This window comes from Metopolophium dirhodum, chromosome 1, assembly GCF_019925205.1.
Source record: "Metopolophium dirhodum isolate CAU chromosome 1, ASM1992520v1, whole genome shotgun sequence".
Classification (NCBI taxonomy): domain Eukaryota; kingdom Metazoa; phylum Arthropoda; class Insecta; order Hemiptera; family Aphididae; genus Metopolophium; species Metopolophium dirhodum.
The window spans coordinates 129536941-129563222 of record NC_083560.1 but is presented as its reverse complement, the minus strand read 5'-3'; the positions used below and the strand labels follow the sequence as shown (position 1 = coordinate 129563222).

Below are 26282 nucleotides of genomic sequence, written 5' to 3'. Positions count from 1 at the left end.
GGCTACAAAAAAATATTTGGTCATTTTTTAAGGATATTATTGGGTAGTTTTTAGATCATTATTTGATTGTCTTTGGGGCATGAAATCTAGGGCTTACTCATGGATATATTTAAAAATATTAAAAACTTAACACTCAGATACCTATATATAGGTACATGTAATATGTATAGTAGGAAAATAATAACTACAACTCTTTGTAGATTTTGAATGAAATAAAAAAAAAGTGTAACGTTTAATATCAACAGAGGGCAATAAATATTATGTGGGTAGGTACCTGTATTAATTAATTTTAAATAACAATTAGGTAGATAGTTACCATTGCCATTATTGTATTTAATTATATGCAATTAATTACAAATTTAATCAAATAATATTATGATAAAAATTTTAAATGTGCCATAGAAAGTGCGCGGCGAGTATTTATCTAACAATTATGCATATAAACATATACATATTATATATTATATATAAATAAATAATATCTAATATGTAAAATATGTGTGTAGGTACCTATTTAGACTCTAAATTTTAGAGTATAATATAATATACCTATATAGTATTATAGTTAATATTTTCTAGTTATTAATTAGAAGTCTTTTAATTATGAAAAATAAATACTCTCATCATTATAATTTATGTTTAATTTTAATAACGCATTTAATAAGTCTTACACTATTTTCAGTTAGTACATCGTACTATCACAGTACCTATGCCATAAAGTTGTGTGTAAAAGTTATTACAAGTAAAGCGTGTAATGTTAAATTGGCAATTATTTTTTGTAAAATGTAGGTACCTACCTATTGTATTAATTATTTTTTTTTTATATAAAAATGCGTTTGGATAATAATTAATCAGTAAAAATGTTTCTATTTATTACTGGCGGTAATAAAATTTTTTAATAAAAATTGTATGCCTTAAACATAGAAAAAATCTGTGGGTGGAATAAATTTTTAAAAATATCAATTAAAAAAAATCACGACTATGTAGCATGTCACAAATTCATTTCCCTTGGATGAGACATCGGAAAATTTCAGATCGGCCTAACGAGTGGTGTAGATCAACATAATATATAAGTCGTACGGGCAGTGCCACAGTTCGTGTGGACTGTGGCGCAGTGGCCAGGCGAGCTATTTGAACACAAGGGGCAAAGATTTTTGTCTACCCACCCCTCGATATTTTATTTATTATATAAAAAAAGGTGGGTAAGTGGATGTCGCTCTGCTGTACAGTAGGTTACAAGTGGGTCACTGTAATGGATGGTGTTAAATTTGAATTCAATGATATAATATCATTGTATAAGACAAACGATTCTGAGCGAAAACGGTCAGTCAGCCTATGATATTACCAAGTATATTTGATGATATTATTGTGAAAAAAGTAATTTATATATAACCTATTTACGTGAAACGGATTTTGCGTAAAAATTCCCGTTTTTCCTTAATTTTTCTTTTGTATTTCACGTCGCGTTTGAAAACTACTGAGAAATTTTTACTTTTGACCCCCCCAAAGTACCAACTAGATTCACTTTCCTATCAGAAAAGTTACTGTTGAAGAAAATCCAAGCACTTTTACTGTCCTAAAAGGTGATGACAGACAAAAAATAAAAAACACACATCATTGTAAAATCAATACATTCATCGTTTCGCTCAGAATCTAAAAATGTATTCATATTAGATTTAATAATAAAAAATAAAAAAAACATTTATTTAATAATAGTAAGTACATTTTTTAAAACGTTTGATGTTATCGCATATATTCATTGATAGCTTCTTCTAGATATTCAGATTAACTTGTTCCGAAACATTATTTTATTTGTATTAGTACTTCGTTATTTCTAGTATGTACGTATGTCGTATACGCTAAATATTAATACCCATCCGCCTAAAATTTGGAGTAGAGGCCAACCCTTCAGCTTCACAACGCCACTGAGACGCATACTAGGTCCATTTTCATTAACTGGAAACTAGATAATATCATATATTATAGTTAAGGCCCATTTAGTAATAGCAGTGGGCCCCGTGTGTACATACAATACCAACCAAGCTATTAACCCATTTATTACACCAAGAAAAAAACTATATAAAATTACCATTTTTTTGCATGCCAAAAACACTGCTTACCAGCTACCTCTAAGACAGTAAACTGTAAGTAATTTCCTATTCAAGTAAATAATAAACAAAATCTACATTTTGATTTGGTTTCTATAAAAATAAATAAATACTCCAACAATATTAAAATAATTATTTTTCGTTAATTATAGGTATAGCTTGATTTTGTGTTTAAGCGTTCCTTATAATAGCATAGTATAAATGTATTATATTATAAATTATAAAATAATAATAGTTTGTACATCAAAATGGTTTAATATATAGATAAATAATACACAAATTGTTTCATAAAATATTTCATAAAATATTTCAATTCAACTTTCAATATTCTTAAAATTTCTGTATTTTTTTCACACAATGAGTCAATTACTTGATCTGGAGTATATTGGCCAACAATTCCCTTTCACAGGTCATCAAAAACAATGATTCCAATTTAACTTGGGTTAAACAACTTTTTAAACGTGTTTTTATAATTTTATGTTTCGAAAAGAGGAAATTCATTTGGATAGGTACCTTGTGTATAATTATTAATTTAATATTTTAATATAATAATTACGTCCCTTTGTTTTTATATGAAAGTAAAATTCTATATGAGTCTATATTTTATAAGTAAACAATATCAGCCACACGCACCCGATTGTGACAGATTGTTTTTAGGTAATGGACATTGATTATAAATTATAAATACAAGAGCGCAAGCGCCAAAATGTAATATTGCGCATACTATCGATAGCCGACGGCGAGTGTCTTATATATTATTTATGATCAATGCTATATAATAGACTATTAGTAATAATTTTTTAATAAATAATTATAAGTACAAAAACAAAATTCATAATAGGTTACCCGTGAAATATGACCAAGAATACGTAATAATAATTATTGACAATTTTAAAATAGTATAGGTAGATAGTTATAACTTTTCAACTCATGTCTCCTTATTGTATCAATAGTTGCTAACTTTTACATTGGCTGCCTTTCTGCAGTGTACTAATTTAAAATTCCTATCCTAATAATATTATTTTATAATACAATATATAAGCGTTCAACACACCACAAATCTAAAATAATTTAAATATTATAAATAATTTTCAATTTATTCAATATTCATACTATTAATTTAGTAGTATATTACTTGAGAAATTAATTATCTTAGAAATTAAAATAAAGCAGAAACTTATTTATTTGAGTTGTATATAAAATACAATCCGATCAAATTGTCAAAATGTTCGGAAACAACAGGTAACCCGATTACGAAATTCAAATAAATGGAAAACAAATACGTATAATATTATAAGTGACGCGTCGAAAATGTTGCCAGTTCTGTCTGGATCCGGCTAAAGAAGTAGTTACTATAAATTATTGTCACATAAATGATAAATTGAGCGCATCGATATTTGTTGTTTTTTGGTGGTATAATGATATCACACAACAATTTATTATATTTTATTTTATTTTAACAGTTTTATATCAAATTAGAACGGTTAATAACACATTTTCTAGCAATAAATGAGGAATAAATATTACAAAATAAAAAGTTTTGTCACAGTACCACCTAATGACTAATGAGCATTACCTATATTATAAGCACATAAAAAAATACATATCTAATGAGCCCCTATTACTCATTGTATACCCTCTTGTTCTTTATTTTATTAGTCAGTACAAAACAAGGACATATTTAGCGATAAATAAAGGTAAAGTCAATATAAAACTTTTATAATATATTATATACGAATATATTATATTAAAGTTTTATAAAGATACTTATATGCGCAAACAGGCTCGGCGACAAGGGGGGAGGGGGCTCTAGCCACCCCCACCGAAAATATGTACGATATAAAAAAGTTATAAAACATTATTTTTAAAAGAGCTACATCAAAGAATTTATAAAATATACTTTTTAAAAATGTTTAATTTCTGGAAATACTTTCGTATTTTCGAAGATTTGTGTTTTAAGTATTTGCCGTTATAAAAACTGATATAATAATATTTAGTTTATTTTATTTTATAATTTAATATATTTGTCACTACTAAAAATATTGAGGAATAAATTGAATTTATTATTTGTCTAATTAGGATAAAATGTACTACAATTTCAATAAAATATGTTTTGAAATTTGTAAAATAAAAAAAAATCTTTTATTTATTTATTATTATCTTTATTGGGTACTAATTACTGAATAAAATTAAGCAAACGAAGGTATCCCAAATCATTCCATTAAAGATGATTCAAACAAATTCATCTGTTCATTACTAAACACAATTACTTCACAAAGGTATGTAATATTATTAAAGTCATAAAGCAATTATCATTTTTGTACATCATTATTCATTATGAATAAAGTTGTTGAAGGTCTGCGATTATACATTTTCTTACATAAGGACATAAGGTGCATACAAAATATTTGATATTTTTATTCTATTCAAAAGTTTGTACATATTATCTGTTTAGACTTTTAGAGCATACAATATAAAAACGTGTGTTCATAGCTATATTATGTTATACCTATGATACGAAAATATTTATATTTTATTTAAATAACCTCAGTATTTGTTGATAAAACCTTAGCCCATTACATACATGTAAAAAAAAATTTGCACTACTCTGCCACCCCCCCCCCCCCCCAATTGGAAAAAAATTCTAGTGCCGTGCCTGTGCGCAAATAGTGTTACAGATTTGGGGGGTGGGGGCTTAACCCTTAAAGCACTCTCCCTTCCTACTTGCGCATATGCCTATGCGTATAAAATACTAGCATAATGATATTATTACTATTATTAGGTATATGCTATAAATATATCATAGGCAACTTCATTAATTGATTAAAAGCGTACCTACTCAACACGTTTTCCAACGAAAATTAAATAATAAAAAAACATTTTCAATATAATATTTGAAATATAAATCGTTATTTTGATCGATTGAGTTAATTTAATATAGCAATCAATGTATAAATATAATAGGCACTTGCGCTATTAATAATTTCGACATTTGGTACTGCACACCTATTCTTATATTTTAACATAACGATATTATATTGGCGTACATATTTCGCATCGTATCCGCGTGTGTCGTACTGTGTTAATAAATAATTAATAGAATAAATATTTTTTTTATATTTTCGACGAGTAAAGTAAAATTTCACACACTATACATTTTTACTTGATAATGCAATAAATTTATTAATTATTACCGGACGAAATAGTAACCGTTTTATTGATTTAATTCAATCATAAATCATTTCATTAAATTCCACGATGGCCATCTTCTTTTTTCTACAACTGCCAAGTATTACTGTACCAATAAATGAAAGTATGAAATGTTCAACATCTAAAATAAATACCCAACCACCGCAGTTTATAATTAAGAATTAACTACTCGTACCCTCTACGGCTCTAATAATTACAACATACATATTATTCATACATTCAAATACTTCCACATAAAAAATATTAATATATTAACAGTTAATACAATAAAATGTTTACCTAACCATAATATTTAATTGTAAATAATTAAACATAAAATATATTTATATCGTACAAAAATAACCAATGTACCTATTCTAATGATTTATTATATACATTTAACTATCATTATCATTGGTCGCTTCATTTTGCAATAAATTGAAAATATTTAATATATATTAATTTATATTTGTATATAAGTAGTATATACTAGCTGTCCCTACAACTGGCGCCAAAGATAAGTATAATTGTAAAAAAATATAATATTATACCATATTTCTACTAATTATAATAGTAATATAATATGTAACTAACGGCAATCATTTAAATTTTAAATAATAAAAATAATAATATTTATGTTTCGCGAGCTGAAAAAAAATTTTTGTGGAATTAAAAAATCAGCTATATACACCCTCCAAGTCTCGAGGTATTTATTGGTATAATAATTGTTATTGAAAACAGTTCAGTAATTTTTGAGTTTACATATAAGCTACAAATAAACTATAATGGTATTATATATTATGTAACCAATAGCAACCCTATAAATAAATTTAAAAAAATATTGGATTTGAGTGAGGCAAAATAAAGTTCATGTTTGAGTTAGGTACCTTTCAGCTATACCTATAATAGAGATTTAAAAAATACGCTATAAACACACTCCAAGACTTAAGAAATCCCAAGCCCCACCCTCTTAATTGGGCCTATAAGATTTTTTCGAAAAACTGTATATTCTTTAGTTAATTTTGTTAAGTAAGTTTTCTTCAAGGCTGGTTAAGTTAATGATTTTTTTAACTCAGTTAATACTTAGTATTATGCTTTAATAAGAAAAAGTTAAAAGTTAATACACAATTTGTTTAACATATTAGCTTGTTAATGCCCAGGCGCCCAGCGTTGAAATTTTTAAATGTTATAAGAATTAAATAATTACGTGTAAAATAAATTCAAACGTATATAAGATTAATTACCTACATAAAAATATTTAATTCTGATTTAGCTTGGTCGCATATAAATTATAATCAAACGAATTAGTTTCACTTAACCTATAATTCATGGCTTTCAAGCTACATCACCAATTCATTACTATTATCCAATGAAATTAATAAAAATATTCATAATAATTAATTGTTTGTAAAAAAAAAACGTTTTAATCGACGTTTTAAAGACTAAATGCATTGAGTATATCTAAATACTTATGAATTATGAAATTATGATCGACATCATATTTACATGCGTTATTCGCATCAGGGATTATAATCTGTCAAAAGAACCGTGTCTATTATTAATAATTGTTGGTCATTACTGCCTAACTATTATTAGATACTGTTAATGCTATTTCAAAGATGCTGCGGCAAATATACCTAACCTACCTGATAGGTACCTTGTAATAGTGTTGGGCGCCACTTCGGCTATACGGCCAGCATATATAGGTAAACGAAAGTTTCTCCTATAGTGGCTGATATAACGACTATTAACCGAATCGATTTGCATCGCTTTTAATAACAATATTATATTGTTACGTGTGGTATAGTAATTATTAAACTATTGGTAGGTTATCTCTGGTACAGTGATATACGGGCATAAGCGTACCAGTGACACATTAGTACGAAACGAGAGGATTTGTATGTAAATAATATTATACAAGACACTTATAGTGATACCAAGTACAGTTTAATAAATATTTAAATAAAATGTTAATATGATATAATTTACTTAACCGATTACCTGGCATAGCAATGCACGGAGCAAGCGATGAAACGAGAGTAGTTCGATAAAATAGGCCGAAAGATAATTTGTTATTATTATTATACATTTTGCCATTTTGGTACCTAATCAAAAACATTTAAATTTTATGCTATGACTCTGTGATAATGCATAACACGAAAATAAGATGACACACTCGTCTGGGATATATGTATATTAAAATAATAAAATATAAACATATTGTAATGGTGTTTCACGCAATAGAGTATTAATTAGGCCCCCAAGGTACGTCCAATTGACAATTGACTACTGAGAAATAATTTTTGATTATCAAACGAAGCTGATTATTTTTAAGTATTTTTAAATAAATTTATAAGCCTATTTAATCAGACTCATTCTAGAGTCACTATTTAATAATTTAATTTTTGTGTTCGAGGGGGCTTCCGCTTCCTACAGACCCTGGAACCGCATTAAGTCCCCCCCCCCCACGTCACTGGTATCACACATCTATCTATTACAATTTTTAAACAATAAACTATAACACTGTATAGGCCTTAATACAAATATTATGTAAGTCACGCAGCCCTCGATTCTTTTTTTTGCGGCCCGCAGCCATCGGGATCATCGTTAAATTAAGTGAAAATAAAGAGCAAAACAAATACCTAAATAGTATTTTTATTTTTTCTCGCAACTATATTAGAGAGGTTTTGATAAACATATTATACGTATTTTCCCGGCAAAATGTGTACAAAATGTTTTTTTTTTTTTTTTGTATGTAATTTTTTTGGCCCATTTACGATTTACATACTTACCCTATGACTTATGAGTACTTGTTGGCCTCAGACTCTATAGTGTTATATTAAATAGTTTTAAACGACAGTGGGAAAATGTTTTCTCAAAATGATCGCGAAAGTATTTCAATTAAGTAAAACTACGATAAATGTTCAACAGTACCTAATATTTATCAAATGAAAAAAAAAATACATGAAAGTATCTGCGTGGACTGCTGTAATTCTCAATAGTAGACTGTAGTAGAGGGATGACATTATATTATTATTATTATGTCACAAACATTTTTTTTCCATAAAACATTCGAGCCAACATTAAAAACCACTTATATACGCGTACAAGGAATGACGATTTTACTTCTTAACATTCGTTAACCCATATCTCGCTAATGTACAGTTACATTCGTAACGTAACTTATTTGTGATGAGATCGTGTAGGAGTAGAAATTGAACATAAACATATAAATGTTACGCAATAAAAACTGCCACAGAACAGTCGTTGATCGATTGCCTTTGCTTCTAAACCTGGCAACAAATATCATATTTGAATCAAAACAAAAGTAAATATGTACATAATTATTTGATCTACCGCAGTGTGTATATAATATAAAAATTAGGAACAGACTTTTTCTTTTTATGTAATTAAATTATTGTGTTCGCCCACATACCTACATGTTAATTTCCTAACAGCAATTTGTTATTTTCTCGAATAATGTAATACTAGTATTTATAACCAATGGTAATACGCATTATTCGACATGCGAATAATCTGCGTAATAATGTTCAAAAATTAAAATAATTTATCTTTATAGCAGTAGTAATAGTAGTAATAAATATTAACACAATATACGTTATGGCATTATTATACTAAAAGTGTCTCATATACTTATCATATTTTACTATGAAACTGTAAAAATTTATAGCCGGGATGTAAATATAGTTGTGAGTTGAAAACAATTTAATATACAATTATAAAACGAAAATAAACAATTAAATTTACGGATTTAATTAAATTATAATAATAAAACTTATAGGTATGTGAATAACAATAAACCGTTAGATAAATATTAAAAGTTATCGGCTAACGCCTATTTATAAATATTATAACACAATTTATAACTTATTGTAACTTATTTTTATAACATGAGTACCAAAGTATTATTCATAAAAGATAAAATTATTTTATTTCCATATTTGATCAAAATGTATATTACACCTATATTATAAATTAGTTGTTAGATCTAAATAAATGGTATTTAAAAATAAAACAGAGTAGATTCAATTAGGCGCTTTAATTTTTAACAGATACACTCGTATATACTCGATAATTTATCACACTCTGAAATAATATTAGGATTACCATCATAATTGGTTACATTATGTAGGTACAGGTAATAATAATAACTCAAATATTATTTATTTAGAATTAAGGTTAAAAATATTCATTATTTTTTGTAGGTACCTTAACCCATATTGAAACATCTTTTACCAGATCTAAAAATACATGAATACTTAAACTTTATTTTCAAAAAATTAACAATTTTTATCCTTGAATTATAAGTGGGGCTATGCATATAGAAATAACATTTATTATAATTAATGATTATTTTTGTCCAATTTGTTATAAGATCAACCATCCAAAAAAATAAAATAGCCCCCAACCAAAAGTTTAAATTCTACTAACTAATAGTAAGTTGCTAATAGGTATTAGTCAAAAAATCATATTCAAAATGTAGTAAAAAATGTTTAATTTTGCTATCCTAGTATATTGAACTTACCTTGAAAAAAATAAATATTTCAATTGAAGAATGAAACAAATGTGCGCCGCCTCCTCTATAGTTATGACTTATGGTCATGAGTAGTTGTAGCAACTACCAACTATAGTAATTTGTCTAGACATCTCTGATTCATCGTTATACTGAAATCTCTTAATATCGTACAAAATGCAAATAATAAATTAAAAAATGAAATACCAAATGTAAATAAAAATGTTGTTATTGACATACATAAATAAAAAATATTCAATTAAAACTCGTTGGTTTTATGCTGATTATTTAGCATTTCCATTCAAATGTGCACGTAGTTGTGCCTAATAATAAGTTAATTACGAATGAATAAAGTTTGGCAATAATGAACATTTCAGGTCATCCATGAATGTCGGCTATCAACGGTCACGAATCGCACGAAAAACTATTAATTTTTAATACCCAACGAACATCCATGTTATTTCGGCGGAATTCAGTCAGACAAGGTTTTATCGTGCATAATTTGAACAAATATCTCGTACCTACCTTTGGCGAATAATAATAATGTTATCATGTTCGGGTTGCGTCATCTGTGTGTTTAGAGTCGAAATTCGAAATTATAATTATATTATATTATTGATGTTCACATCGGGAGCCTAAGGGATAACAATTTACGGTGAAAACAAAAACAATAGACCGACGAGTAGGTACCTACTGCAGGTGGTTTTGCTGTTCGCCCCGTGGAAACGATACATCAAAATAATACCAATTACCTTATGTACCATAAACCTATCTTCAGCTCTTCGCTATACGTTGGAACGCGCGAGATAATAATGATAATAATAAGGACCGAGGCTGCTGCGTAACACTTGCCGACACGATAATCTCGATTATAATATTTTATGTACATGCGTATTATATATTTTGTATTTTCAATAGCCCCGCACCACGGTATTTATATAGGTATATACCTATATACTGCAACACCATGATGGCGTGCTTATAATTTCATTTGGTCGGCACTTTACCGCCGCCGATTCAATACACTTAACGCATAATGGACATAATAAGCACACATTTAATCGCAATATTTTTACCTTCGGCGCACGTTGACGTTTACCCATATTTATTTTCTGGAGTATTTATTATTATTATTATTATTATTATATGAATCATGCTCCACGAAGTACACATGTAATTTTACTCCAAGTCCATACGTAACATCGCGGCGTGTTTCCGTTGCGATAAATAACCAATCGTTACTAGGAAGATCACGACGCTGCCTCCGGTAATGACACTTGACCTCAGTTTAGTATCGTATAGTTGCATGGAGCAATATTACATCATTGGAATCAGACGATGAATGGGGCTGATTATATAGATGAACTAACCCAGTGCCATCTCGGTCGTTTTTTTTTTTTTTGTTACAACCTAGATCTTACATGGTATGCTAATTTCAGATGCACTCCGTCGGCGACTATATAAGACGTCCCGCCGCAATCAAAGTAAATCATTTGTGATAGTGCCGTCGAACGGGAAAAATACCAACTCCTCCGTTGCTGTTTATAACTATTCCAGTGTGCGTATACCTATCTACCGTCTACCTCGTGTAAATACTGTACACCTACGTTTCACACTTTAATATTATTATCCACCGCACAACCATGAGCCAACAAAAGGTAAGCGAAAAACATAACAATATTATTTGCCTACACAACGCGAATATTAATTTTAAAACACTACGCGTGTTACATATTATCTGATAAAATTATATTTAATGGATCGTTACTTGTTAGCATACCTACCTTATACGTAATCATATTTTATTCTCAGAATTTCATGTTGAATATTCAAAATAATATAGTTGCAACCGCTGCAAGTATTACTGCAACACGTGTACCTACACAATTAAATTTTATCAAACAATTTATTCGCTGTTATATTTTATTTTCACATTAAATTAATTAAAAATATATTATAATTGAAAACAATGTAGTACATTATTTAATACAATAATTATAGTTGGTACCTAGATCTGATAGATCTAAAATGTACCCAAGAGTATAATTTATTGAACGATCATTTTTATTTTCAATTAGATATTAATATTTTTTTATTTTTAAATGCTATTTTCAAAAATCAAAATCAATCCAAATGATCTTAAAGCATCTTATACTTTTGTTATTAAAATATTTACGAACAAATATTCAAATCTGTAGCTATTCTCTAGGTATCTGATCATAATAATAAATAATATTATTGAATAATGATTTGCACTAAATATTATATAAATTGTTAACTTTTTTATATTAAATCCAAAAAAAGTTAATTGTATACATTTTTCAGAGAATGTATACAATATTATCTACTAAATTAATTTGTATAGAAACTATTATACGATTAAATTTGTCCATAATAGTAACGTATAATAATTTTTATAATGAAAATTTCCTATGAAAATTTTAAAATTGAAATTCATAAGTACCTACCTATTTACTAAAGTTTTACTGCAACCTATTTTATACAATTTCGAATACAGTTAATCTAACTTAATATGATAAAGTACAACAATAAGAATTTGATAATTTTAATCTATAATATTTTTCCAACTATCTTATAGATGAAATATTATATAAAAATATTTTTTATTGAACAAATAATTCTTCGCCAGTGCATACCGTGTATTTGTTTATACATTGTTTTGTAAATGTATTGTGTGTTACTTTTGTAAGAAAAAATATTATTATATTAATCATTATTCATTAATAATAATACCTTTCATAATCATGGTGTAAGTAACGTCAGTAAAGTGTAAAGTTCAAGTATTTTTATTTTATCAATAATTAAAAAATAAGCAAACGAAATAACGCTCAATATTTAAAACAAATATTTTGATGTAACGATGTGTTTAAGGTATTAAAATGCACACAAATATTCTATTTAATAATAAATGTAATTAACACACAATATATAGTAGGTACGTTAATAACTTAAATAAACTCTTATTATTATATTTGAACTGTTAATATTATTTTTTCTTTTCAATTATTATCATTTTCATTGGAGTGGTAAAATCATAATTTTACTAAAAACAACAGTTATATTTTCCTATCTCATGAAAACGTATACAATTTTTGTAATGCAAAAACATTTTAGTTTTATACACAATGTACAAAATCCAGTACCTAAGTTACATATTGTAACTTTAGTCTACAATAATTTCAGTACTTGAATACATAAGAATCTAATACGAGTATACGACACTGTATATTTAAAAGTTGCAACATAGAAAATAGCATAATATAAGGTATTAGGTATCCGACTATCATAATACATGATACCTACTATTTCAAAGTGGAATAAAATAACTTTTTAATATAGGTATATATATTTATTGACTATTTATTAAAATATATTGTAATTTGTAGGTACTAATGGTACTATTTGGTACAATATAAACAATACTTATACATTTAATCGGTACTTTTTATGATGTAAAATGATAGAGTTTTAAATATTTTTCAATTATATTTTTAAAATTGTTTGTTAATTAGGCACTTACCTAAATTACACATGCTGGAGTTGTACAAATACCTACTATATTAATATTACTATATAATATAGAATAAAGTATGCTTCTTTTATTTTTCGTTACCATATATGAGTCAGTACATCTTCGCTATTTTATGAAAACAAATTGTGACCTCTGATTCGTCATTCATTTGTCCTTACTCCTTATAATACGACATTATAATTTTTCTATAATTCTCATAGGTAGGATCCTACAATAAAACAGTAAGCACACAATAGGTACCCACACATGATTTCATTTTTACAATTCATTCTTTGTAGGTACCCACTTATTTAGTTTTTTTTCCCAATATTTCATACTTCCTGAAGAATATTGTAAATAAAACAAAAACATCATAAATTAAATAGGTTTTCTTTGTTGATATTCAAAACACATATAATTATAAAATGTTCTTACCTATACTATGATAATTTGATAGTATCGGCATAAATTATATAATTCAATCAAATTTGTTTGTGTCATTAAAAATGATTATTTTATATTATTATACTATGGCATGCATATTATGAGTGTCAAGTGATATGACATAAAGATATTATGTATATATTTGTATAATTTCAAAACTAAATTCAGGGCTTTCATAACCATATTTCGTATTTTTAGGCCGTCGTCGTTCTATTATTGAATGTATTTTTAACATCATTCGTCTGTGCCCAATATGGTAGTCCTGCAGGCAATAGCAATCCCGGATACGGTGGTACAGGTACCAGTGTACCATCAGGAGATTATGGACACAAAGGCCAAAATCCCGTCGGAGGACCTAGTGGATCAGATGGAAATTCAGAAGTAAGTTCTATGTGCAACTTGTATTTTAGTACAAACCATATTTTCACAATAAGTCGTTACTATTGGCATAACTAATCATCATTTTGCATAATGCAAATAAATGTCATAACAAAATATTAATATGTAGGTACCCACGTTAATATTGTTATTATTATAATATGGTAGTTAACTATAAACAATGGTGTCAGCCGTCTGGTAAGGTATTATCGTATTATAAAGATAGGAATATTCTCAATCGAATTAATTACACCTTGGTATAATTAAATAGTTTTTAAATAGAATTTATTTAAAACTGTTAATTAGCATAAGTCATTGAACACAATAAGTACACCTATAAAGATTCTGTTTTCCCCATTTTTTTAAAATGCATAATTTATTGAAATTGGTTTCAATTTTTCAAATGTTCAATATGCAGCTATAAACTGTAAATTAAATTATTGTACAGTAAGTATTTATTACAAGTCCATATAATATTACTGTTAGCTATCAATTATCACATAAAATCATATATTATCATTTATTCCTGTTAGTTATAATATCTTGTAATGCTATACAATTTGCAGGCTAATGTACGATTATAATGATAATATTTTGTCGATCCCAAAATATAACGTTTAAATTAGGATATTAAAACTTATTATTACAATACTTTAACAAAATAGCAGTACGGCACAGTATTAAAATCAATTTATTTAACTATAGGAAAATTAGTATTAAATATAATAGGTCAATAATTATATGAGATAGGTACTCCACATAAATCATATTTGACTTAAAATGGAATGACTACAATAAAGGGTACGATAACCACTGAATACTGTGATGTGTCACAATACGCAAATTACCAAATCATTTTATTTTTAAGTACCTACCTATGGCCTGTGAAAATAATAGAAAACTATAAGTATAATAAACTTTATAAGTGTTAACCCATATTATAAAATACACATTAACACATTAACCTATTGTGTCTAATGTGTAATTTTTTTAGCAACTGTGTTGTTAAACTTGTATAGTTAACGTCGCTGTAAAAGTAATAGGTACCCGGTACATGTACACCTAAACATTTTAATGACTTCTTTTCGTACATACCTTTTTTAATAGTTGCTTCTGTTATTATTGGTTAAACAATTGTCTGTTAACTTCATAAATTACACCACCGTAATTTTCAGAAATTGGGCTAATGTATATAATGTGAATTATATAAGTTTTTAGTAGAATGCACAGTTATATTTTCATGTTACCCAAGTGACAGTTACAATCGAATCAGTTTCAAGTTTTAATTCTGAATTTAGATACAGCCATACAGTTTTAAGTTTAAACTAATACAATAGTACCTACTACCTACATAGGTTACATGACTATAATACGGTATAAGTATAGGCTTTACCCATTGACATTAGTAGTATTATAGTTAAGAGTTATTAGATATTTATTAGTTTATAATGTTTATATTATTAATTATATTGACTTAATAATGTTTTTGTCTGATTTATATTGTAGCCCGAGCCGTTCAACTTTGCTTACCAAGTAAAAGATGCACCCACCAATACAGACTTCAAGCACGAAGCCAACAGTGACGGCAAACGAGTTACCGGAGCGTACAGCGTACTTCTTCCTGACGGTCGTAATCAAGTAGTGACATATGTGGCCGACGAAAATGGTTACAACGCCAAGATCAACTATGAAGGAGAAGCAAAACCACAACCATCTCAACCAGGCAGCCAAGGAGGTTATCCGTCCGCATCAGGTTTCCCTTCTGCTGCTCCTAGTTATCCTTCCGCTGCTCCTGGTTATCCTTCTGCGGCCGCCCCTGGATATCCTTCTGCAGCTGCCCCTGGTTATCCTTCTTCAGCACCTGGTTTCCCTTCTTCAGCTCCAGGCGGTTACCCATCGTCTGCCCCAAGTTATCCTTCATCGGCACCGGGTTTCCCATCGTCTGCCCCGAGTTACCCGTCCGGCGTTAAAGGATCTTACGCCGCACCTCAACCCAAAAACGGAGGATATTAATTAATAACTCTGTAACGTTTGTTTAATTGATTAATTTTTAATATTTTAAGCGATTTTTTCGCCCTTGTACTTAATTATGTATTTTATTTTTTTATTTTTCAAAAACAGTCAAAATAAGCTATAAATATTGGTCATTGACCAAATTGTAACAAATATTACGTACAACAAAATATTCATAAATGTATACCTACCGTATTTTGACTAAAAATAGTTAGTTTATTTAAATTATTTTATTATTTTATAACTAATAAACATATTGTTTTTTTTTATAAAATGCGTGTTTTACTATTATCATGATAATTATTATTTATGAATTAAAATTTATCAGATTAGTCATCAATAATTTCTTTTGACATTCGCCAAGCTAAAAGTCTTTACACAGTTATAAACTATTTTGGGTTCTCTAAACTATACCTATATAGTTATACACTATAATATGTATCTTGTATCTCAACTAAAAGATGTTGGACTCATGGACTCCTCGCAAAAAAATTTGTTTTCAGTTACAGCCTGGTGTTCAAGTAATATAATATATTATATACAATGTAATATAAATTTTATTTTAATATGATCTGATTATGAATAAACGTTTATATGGCACAAACAATAGCAAATTGTATTACATTATAAATTATATCTACTGATTCATGCTGATGTACCTACTTCCGGATTGTCTATTGTAAAATTATTATACTGGTAACATTGGTATAATACATATGATTATAATTTAATTAAATTCAAACTTTTCCAACATATCCAGTTCCCCGCTTCACCTGATAAAACGATGTTTACACTCAATAAACTGTTAAAAGCTCAAAAGCTGCTTAACATATTAATATGTTATCATTATATTATTTTGAAATTGTATTAATAAAAACAAAAAATAAAATAAAACAATAATTGAATTGTATATCAAGAAAAATTATTTATCATATTATACGATATAACTACCTAATAAGTAATAAGCAAGGGTCGGGACTTAAAGAATTTGCTTATTTTTATGGATTGACTCAATTATAAAAATTTAAAGTGCTTTTTTTGCTGTTTATCAACGATTTTTCAAAAAAATGCTTATATCCCGTTTTTCTGGTTATTTTTGCTTTTTTAACCAGTTTTTCTACTTTTTTATAGTTTTCTCCTGCAGAGTTGTTTTTGATAGAGTTAAAATTAAATGCAAATGATTTATTTAATTTTTTGATTTTTTAGTTAAAAACTTTTTCTAATAATTATTTTTAGCACAGTTATACAAATGATGTCTAGTATCTACTTTATCATGTAAAAAGGAAGTTTTTTTTTGATTAAATATTTTTGTTTAGATATAAGTTTTTTAAATGCTTATTTGAGTGCTTATTTTAATGATTTCAAGTGCTATAAGTTCCGAGCCCTGGTAATATGTAATAACAGTGTATCTATAAAAAAATAAAAACATTATCGGAATTAACTCATGAAAAAATATTGGAACTATTTAATGAGAATCAATTTTGCTGATTAATATTTATATATAAACAAATAACAACTTTATTAAATAAAATATACAAAAGGCGGACTGCTCACCAGTTTACTACTGAGTAGGTACATTGTATACTGTACATTATACTCATATTATATTGATAGGGACTGTCACTACACACACGGCCCATTTACAAAAAAAATATATTACTACACAAAATCATAAGGACATCTGGACATCTAGTGCTGGCTAAAATAAAAAATAAGCACAAAATATTAAGACGCAACCACGCAACACACCCGCTATTTCAGGGGTTTAGTCTAGGCAATTTTAATGGAGCATTTTAAAATTAGTAATAAGGAATAAGGATGAGGATACATAGAAAAACAGTTTCGACCGAGGAAAACTTACGACTTACGAGTACCTATTCACAGTAGATTTCCCAAATTTTTACACTAGGTACATAAAATAGAGCTTTATCTGTGTTGTATCGTTTTTATTTTATGATAATAAACTCAATAATTTTGAATAAACATACGATAAAACAAAACAAAATAAGCGCATAAGTGGGTGTTGCTCTGCTATACAGTAGGTTACAAGTAGGTCACTGTAATGGATGGTGTTAAATTTGAATTCAATGATATAAGATCATTGTATACAAAAAAAGATTATGAGCGTCAGCCCTATAATACTATTACTAAGTAGGTATATTTAATGATATTATCGTGATTAAAGATACCGATTTATTTTACTATTAAGCATTAAAACAGCACTAAGGTAAATTCATTTTTGTCAAAAAAATTACTTTTTAAAATATCATTAAGTGTATAAAATATAATAATATACTTTAAAAATTTCATATACCCACAAATAATATTTTTTAATTACAACAAAATAACTAAAATCGTTATTCATGGTTTTAACTTAAAATGTCTGTTAAAAATAATTATGTTTATAGTTCATACACATATTTTTTTGATTGTTTGGTTACAAGATTTTTATATACTTTCGTCAAAATCTAAACTTTAAATACTTATAAAAATATCGTGCATATGGATCTTTAGTTTTTTTCAACTGCCATTATAACTACTTATGAGGAACCTTGTATTAAATGTTCAAGCTTTCTTACCCAGTTACCCAACGATTAACATTTTATTGAATAAAAGACTAAAAAATTTCAAATTTCAAATGTCTATAAATAATTCAAAACGAGGCGAAATATTTTGAACATTTTATTATGACGTATAGAAAATGATAAAATAAACATTTGATGAAAATTTCAAGTACCTATTTACGGTTATTAGTTTTAGATTAACAAATAAATAAGAAAACCGTTATATTGATTAAAAAAAAAAAATTAATTGGATTTTCTGGGAAACTTTTTTTTGTTAAATGTAGGAAAACTTACGGAAATCTTGTGCTAAATTTTCAAAGCATAGATATAAATAAAAAATGTTTCTGAATTCCTAACTCAAAATAATTTGCCAATTTTCGTCAATTTGATGAATTTTGTCAAAATTCTAACTTCAAACAGTCATACAAAATGACTGTGGATTTACGCACAACTTTTTTTTTAATTTCCACTAACATCAACTTATGAGCAACGTTGTATTACATTTTAAAGTTTTTTGACCAACCAAATAATTTTGATAATAGTTAAAAAGAAACTAATAAAACTTGACATTTTTTTACGCCTATAAATATTTCAAGAAGAGTTGCAATATTTCGAAAATGTTATGCTGCATTCTATGTATGTTTATTTTTTTTAGCTTTTAGTTGTAGATTTTGCGTAAAAATCTCTGTTTTTCTTAATTTTTTGTTTATTTTTTTGACTCTTTTGAAAACTATTTTTAGAATCTGAGTGGAGCGATAAATGTACCTACTTGTTGATTTTACAATGATGTGTGTTTTTTTAGTGTTTGTCATCACCCTTTAGGACAATAAAAATGCTTAGATTTTCTTTAACAATATCTTACCTGATAGGAAAGTGAATCTAGTTGGTACTTTGGGGGTCAAAAGAAAAATTTCCCATTAATTTTCAAAAGCGTCGTGAAAAAAAAAGAAAAATTTAGGAAAATGGGAATTTTTACGCAAAATCTGTTTTCGAGGAAATCGATTTTGGTTTTGGTGTAACTTTAAAACAAAAGACCGTAGGTACATGCAATTTTGACTGAATGTTTATATAAGCATTTTCTATACACCATACAATTTTCCAAAAATGTTGACTTATTTTGACATGTTTACGGACATTGTCAGTTTTCAATTTTTTTAGTTTTTTTTCTATAAATATCAATAAAATGTTATTTGTTGGGTAAAAAAGCAAGAAAATTTAATGCAAGGCTCCTGATATATTGTTACAATAGCAGTTGAAAAATATTAAAAATACATACCTAAGTACAATTTTTAGTTTCTTGATTTTTAATCAAGTAAGTATGGTGATTGAAGTGAAAAAAGTCTGAATTTTAAAAACTTCAAGAATTTGTGTTACATGGGAAAATAATAAATATGTAACTCAGTAATGATAAGTAGGTGAGTAATTTAGCTAGCTATAATATAAAATATAAAATATCTATTTTTTAACTTTTCTCCTAAACTATGATAGCAAGAAAGTTGGTTGATAACTCATTAAAAAGGGATTATCAAGTAAATACTAAATGTGGAATTAAAATTTAAAAAAAAAATTATTTAATTTTTCACAGATAAAAAAAAGAGTTATTTTTCGCTAGATTTTCATTTAGCGAGGTAGATTTCCAAAACTCAAGAACGGATTTTGTTATTTGTGGTCTTGTAAGATTCACATTGGCTAGGAGAAGTGCAGTGAAGATTTTCTGGTTTTTATCTCCAATCGTTAATTCACTACAAAGTTGTAAAGCTGAAAAACATCGAAAAACCCCCTATAAAATTTGTTTTAATTTTTTTTATATTCTGTAATGAATTAAATATTAAAGATAAAGTTCTAAAAATCTTCAATGCACTTCTCCATGTGAATCTAACAAGACCCCAAACAACGAAATCCGCTCTCCGGTTTTGGAGATCTATCTCACTAAATTGTTATATTGCTCGGGTGTGATTATCAGTTAATAAATTTCTAAATATAAATAAATCAAGAAAGTTTACATGTCGATCCCTGACTTGGCAAGCGTTTTTTATAAGCATTTAAAGTTCGAATTTCGACAAAATTTTATAATTATTTTGTTCAACTTTTATAGCTAAGGATTGAAAATGTAAAACAAGTTTCCACGGAAATAGGTTATATATAAATTACTTTATTCACAATAATATCATCAAATATACTTAGTAATATCATAGGCTGACTGACCGTTTTCGCTCAGAATTGATTTTCTTATACATTGATATTATATCATTGAATTCTAATTTAACACCATCCAATACAGTGACCCACTTGTAACGTACTGTACAGCAGAGCGACACCCACTTGCCAATCTTTTTAGTTTTAACCCCCCCTAAGTACCAACTTGATTCACTTTCATACCAGAAAAGATGCTGTTGAAGAAAATTGAAGCATTTTCTATTTTTCTGTCCCAAAAGTTAATGACAGACAGAGGCGCAGTTTGACATTTTTCAGTTGGTTGTTCAAGAATAGTTAATACCAACCACCCACCTACCAAAAAGTCATATTAGGTACAAGAACTTACCTAATTTGTATAACTTTTTTGACAATTATTATTTATTTTAAAACATGCTTAATAATTGTGATGATATGATAAATTGAGTACCCAATTATAAATAACCAAGTGAATAAGTCGACGTTACAAACCTAGATATTAAACAAAATTAGTTTTATCTAGCATGTTGTACATAGGCGCAACTGACCAGGTACTTAGGCAGTAAAATATTTAACAATAAGGAACAATGGACATAATTTGAATTGATTCAAAATTCACATCAAACACAATATGGAAGATTATCTACTCCAATGCCAATGGGAGAGGATCTGAATCCCACGACCCCTCCTTGTAAACGCCACTGAATAGGTACATCATACATCCAAATAAACATAAATATTCGACTACTATCCCACTTCCCACGCCCCACCTACTGCTATAACCTTAACACTTAGGTAGGCATATAACTAATAAGTAATAAGTGGCCAAGTAGGACTAGGATTATTTTTTTATGATACACAGGATATAGATTTTCAAGCACAAAATGTGATTTGATTATCAAATAATATATAGTTTTTACTTTGTATTTTTTTTTTTACATTTTTGGATTTCAAAAATTTTTTTAGGATTTATTAAATTTAAATTTATTTTATATTTAGGCATTTTTTGATCTTTATTGAAATCTAGGTAATATTTTTATTCATTTTAATTTACACACAATGTTTTAATTTTATGCTTAAAATGTATTAAAAGGTTAGGTAATGGTATTATATATTCTTGGCTTACATTTATACAATATTACAATTTATATTGTAGGTGGTAGCATTGATTATGAATACTAGTTACTAGTATTAGTAGTATTCATAATCAATGGCAGTAGGTATACATGGTATAATGTTATAATGATACCTACTCAGGGTCGCTACTAGTTCTCCCCGAGTGTAAATAATAAATATTGTAGTTTAAATAATTAAAATAAATACTATTAAATAGTCATTATAAACTATAAAGTGTAAGCGTTAATCCTACAAATTAAATTAAAAGAACTTCAAAAGATAACATGGACATTAAATCCTTATTATAAAATGATTTTACGTTTTATACAATATGGCTGACAGGTTGGTAGTTAAATCTAAAATGAATGACTTTTTATTATAACAAGACATGAGTATATTTAAATAAATACTACTGATGCCAATCAATTGCAATTGGAAAAAAAGAGTATAAGACACACACAAGATATTGAATGACATAAATTACTTTATTTATGAAAAACATGAAAATTTTTAAGAAATATAATATATATAAGTTTTTTATGATTCATACAAATAATTAACATCAATATTGAACATCCCAATTTCAAAAAATAAATGTAGAAGTCTTGTAAGTTTTATAATATCTACCTAGATATTAAATACAAAATATATTATGTCTATTATGACAAAAAAATTATACAGTAAATAAGTTATTGATGGTGATAATCATAAAAACAATTCCTTTTTTTTGTTAATTTGCATATTGTGCAAGTCACATGAGATTTCTTTGAACATTCCTCGTTTTTACATAAGGTTGCATCTTTCAAATCATCAAATCCAGGTAAGTGATTTATATTATGATTATAGCGTAGTTCATCAGGAGCCTTTGAACTATCATCTTCACAATTTGTTGATACATATTTTGGTTGAATAGTAGATTTAGGGGATATTGTTGGACTTTCACATTTCTTAGGTGCAATTTCAGTGTTTCCTACAGTTATAAGTGTTCGAGCTAATTTTTTGCTTAAACGAAAATAAGTCCATAGTATTTTTTTTTGGTAAATTAGTTGCTTGAGCATCGTTTTGTATATTCCAACCAAGAATTACAAATACCCATGTCAAAAAAGTGAAAAAGCACATGTAAGGACCATTCTTGAGATTTTAAAAATACCCTATAAATACCAGTTAGGGTGATCGTTTATAAATACACCTCTTATAGTATCATTGTATAATTTCACAATTTCTGGACGACTTACTTCAATATAAGATTTTTTTTTTTCTGTCGTAACATTTAAACATATCTGGCTGCCCTGAAGTTATAAAATTTGAAGCAAGAGTTATCATTTTCTTATCAAACCATTTGATGATGCCAATTTTTTCATCAGCTGAGCTTACTTCATAAGAAGCTCCCCTTCCTAACTTTTTAAGTTCACTATTACTTAATATGGGGGGTTTTGCAAAACTATTTATGTGAACAAGCCCTGCTGCTTTAATTCCTAAGTAATCAAGTGACATGAATAAATTGTATGACCCAAAAAAAATGATCAAAAAATAAAATATGTTTATCCATTTCTAAATGTTCTACTAATTTTAGTACAACAGAACCCACCTAGGCCATATTTGTTTTGTATTTCAGGATTCAATTCAATCATATTTTTCTGATGTAAAATCATGTTGTACACTTATTCCATTTTGTGAGCAAAGTAAAAATGTTTTAATACCCCATGGACAGGGTTTGTCTTCCATATCGTAATCTAATTCATCTAGTCCTCCATTAAAGACAATTTTTTGTTTACCAGCAGCTAAATTAGTTTCCACTGGCAATTTTTTACATTGATTTAAAAAAGAATTATATAATGGTCTAATTGTTATGAATGTATCTACATTATTAGTTGGAATGTTGTTATTGTCAATAACATGAAAACATGACCTTAAAATAAGAAAACGATCTAGTGACATATTATCAGCAATTGCATTTATTCTGAAGTTATCCTCCCAATACCAATGAAAGCTAGTGTTTTTTAAACAACCTATAATTATGTGTATTCCGACAAACACTTTTATTTCTCCTGGTGTAGTATCTACATAATTTTCAATACATTTTTGCTTAGCAAACAGATTAGTATATTTTGCCATATTTTCAAACTCTATTTCAGGAAAATAATTCATAAAATATTCTATAGGGGATAAAGTTTGATGAGTTGTTGATATTTCTGGAACTAATGCTTGAACGTTTAAAGGTTTTAGACATAAATGGTTTATTAGTCCATTGAATATCTGTATTTTGTATAAATTGGTAGATTTACCGTTGGCGTTTGATCATAAGGTATGCATTGTGGTGTAAGCTGTAGAGTAGATGATGTCTTGAACTGTTGAATAAATTCATCATTAAAAGATTTGTCTTCTTCAGAACATAATTTGGTACTTGGTTGTGATATAGAATTTGTACTGGATGGTTCTATAAAAATAAATCCAAATGTATAAATTATCAAATATAAGAAATTAATTAGAATTATGTCATGTACCATTGGCTTCAATAAAAAGGTCATCATCAGATTCTTCAATTGGCTTAAATACACTTAATTCTGCTTCTTCGATTTCTTTTAGTATTTTATCTAGTTCTGAACGAGGAAAAACACCATCTTCATCAATATCATCATCATCATCATCATCGGATAACCCTGACAACTCTGAATCCATACCATCGCCAATCATATCCATTATATCACGATAACAATGTTTTTTCGCCATGTTTTGAGATTTAGTTTGAACTAAATATGAAAAATAAAATAGAATACGTGTTGAAGTAATATTCATTACTATGCATATATATACCTAACCTATGTATAGTAATCTAGAGCATGAAAACATATAAATATTTATAATATTATACTATTATAAGTAATATTATAACATCAATCATGGCTTAAATATACTTAAATATATTTAAGCCATGATATCAATATTAATTATTATTAAAAAAAAACAATCTTAACAATCTGATTCAATCTATTCTAGTAGGTATAATAGTATATTACTATATTAGTATGTTATTAAGAGGACGTAACACTAGTATTTGTTGTCTCCGTCTTACAAGTGCATAACATAGCAAATTTAGGCTTAGCAGAACACATGTAGCTTCTTCGTTAGTTTAAAAATTAGAGTAAATTGACCTATTATGAAACTTATTGGTAAGAATATTATCTGTGATTGTATGTTGGTTTTTTACGATAGTTAATTTTTTTTAGCAAGTTATGCGTATACATATATATAATATATTAATATACCTAAATTAAAATAACTCACTTAAAACTAAATTATCATAAAAAACCAAGGTACAAACACAGATAATGTTCTGACCATCAAGTTTCATAATAGGTGAATTCACCCTAATGTTTAAACAAACGAAGCTACAAGTGTTCTGCTGGGCATAAATTTGCTATGTTACGCACTGGTAAGATGGAGACAACAAATACCTATCAGTGTATTACGTCCTCTTAATATTTATTATTCTGTTCTACATTTAAGTACCTACCTATTAAAATGTAATATAATAACGTAACAATAACTGAAAACTGAAATAGAATATCTGCAAATTATTATATTAAACTCAAAAACTCAGAAACATAATATTATCCCGAACTATAATATTATCATGGAACAATAAGGATACGAAACGATGTTCCTTATCAATAATATTTTTGAATCTCTGACCACGACAGATTATTTAAATGAAAACAGAATCTGATTGTGCACGTCATGATCGCTAGATTACTGCACGAAAATTTTATACTTCCCCAGACTTGGAAGAATAACTAAGATCATGGAAAAAAAAGTTATTCCCACTACAATTATATAGGAATTTTACCGTTTCTGTCAAGTCTTGGGAAAATGCACAGTGATAGGAAAAATTGGTTTTTTGGTGATCTTTTTATTTAGTCACTTCCTATGCTGCAATCAGTGCAATCTGTTTTCATTTAGTCTTCTCATCTTGTAGCTAGACACTTATACCGGTAGAAATAAGGAACTAATGCAATAAAATACCCGCAATGGATTTTTTTGACGACACTTTAATACTTACCGGACAGACAAAAATAATAAAAAAAAACACACCAATGTAAAGCCAATACATTCATCGCTCCTCTCAGAATCTAAAAACGAATCCATACAAATTAATAATTTGAATGCCTTCAGTTAATCGGTTATCCATTAAATAAAAAAAACTCTACAACATACATAGATTTCTTCTATAT

At 27.6% G+C, this 26282-nt stretch overlaps 1 protein-coding gene and 1 pseudogene across 1 annotated transcript; one reads left to right on the top strand and one right to left on the bottom strand.

Moving 5' to 3' along the window:
* Positions 1-11305: 11305 nt before the first annotated feature.
* LOC132936443 (pro-resilin-like) lies at positions 11306-16472 on the top strand. Its single transcript, XM_061003175.1, has 3 exons — positions 11306-11489; positions 14006-14188; positions 15692-16472. The coding sequence occupies exons 1-3, from the start codon at positions 11475-11477 to the stop codon at positions 16196-16198; spliced, it is 705 nt and encodes a 234-aa protein (XP_060859158.1). The 5' UTR covers positions 11306-11474; the 3' UTR covers positions 16199-16472.
* A 6267-nt stretch (positions 16473-22739) lies between these two features.
* LOC132937323 (piggyBac transposable element-derived protein 2-like) lies at positions 22740-24780 on the bottom strand (annotated as a pseudogene).
* Positions 24781-26282: the final 1502 nt, after the last annotated feature.

Excerpts from the sequence above, each read along its gene's own strand:
- LOC132936443 (XM_061003175.1), top strand. Across the intron at positions 14,189-15,691 it reads GATCAGATGGAAATTCAGAA|CCCGAGCCGTTCAACTTTGC; the intron begins GTAAGTTCTATG and ends TTTATATTGTAG.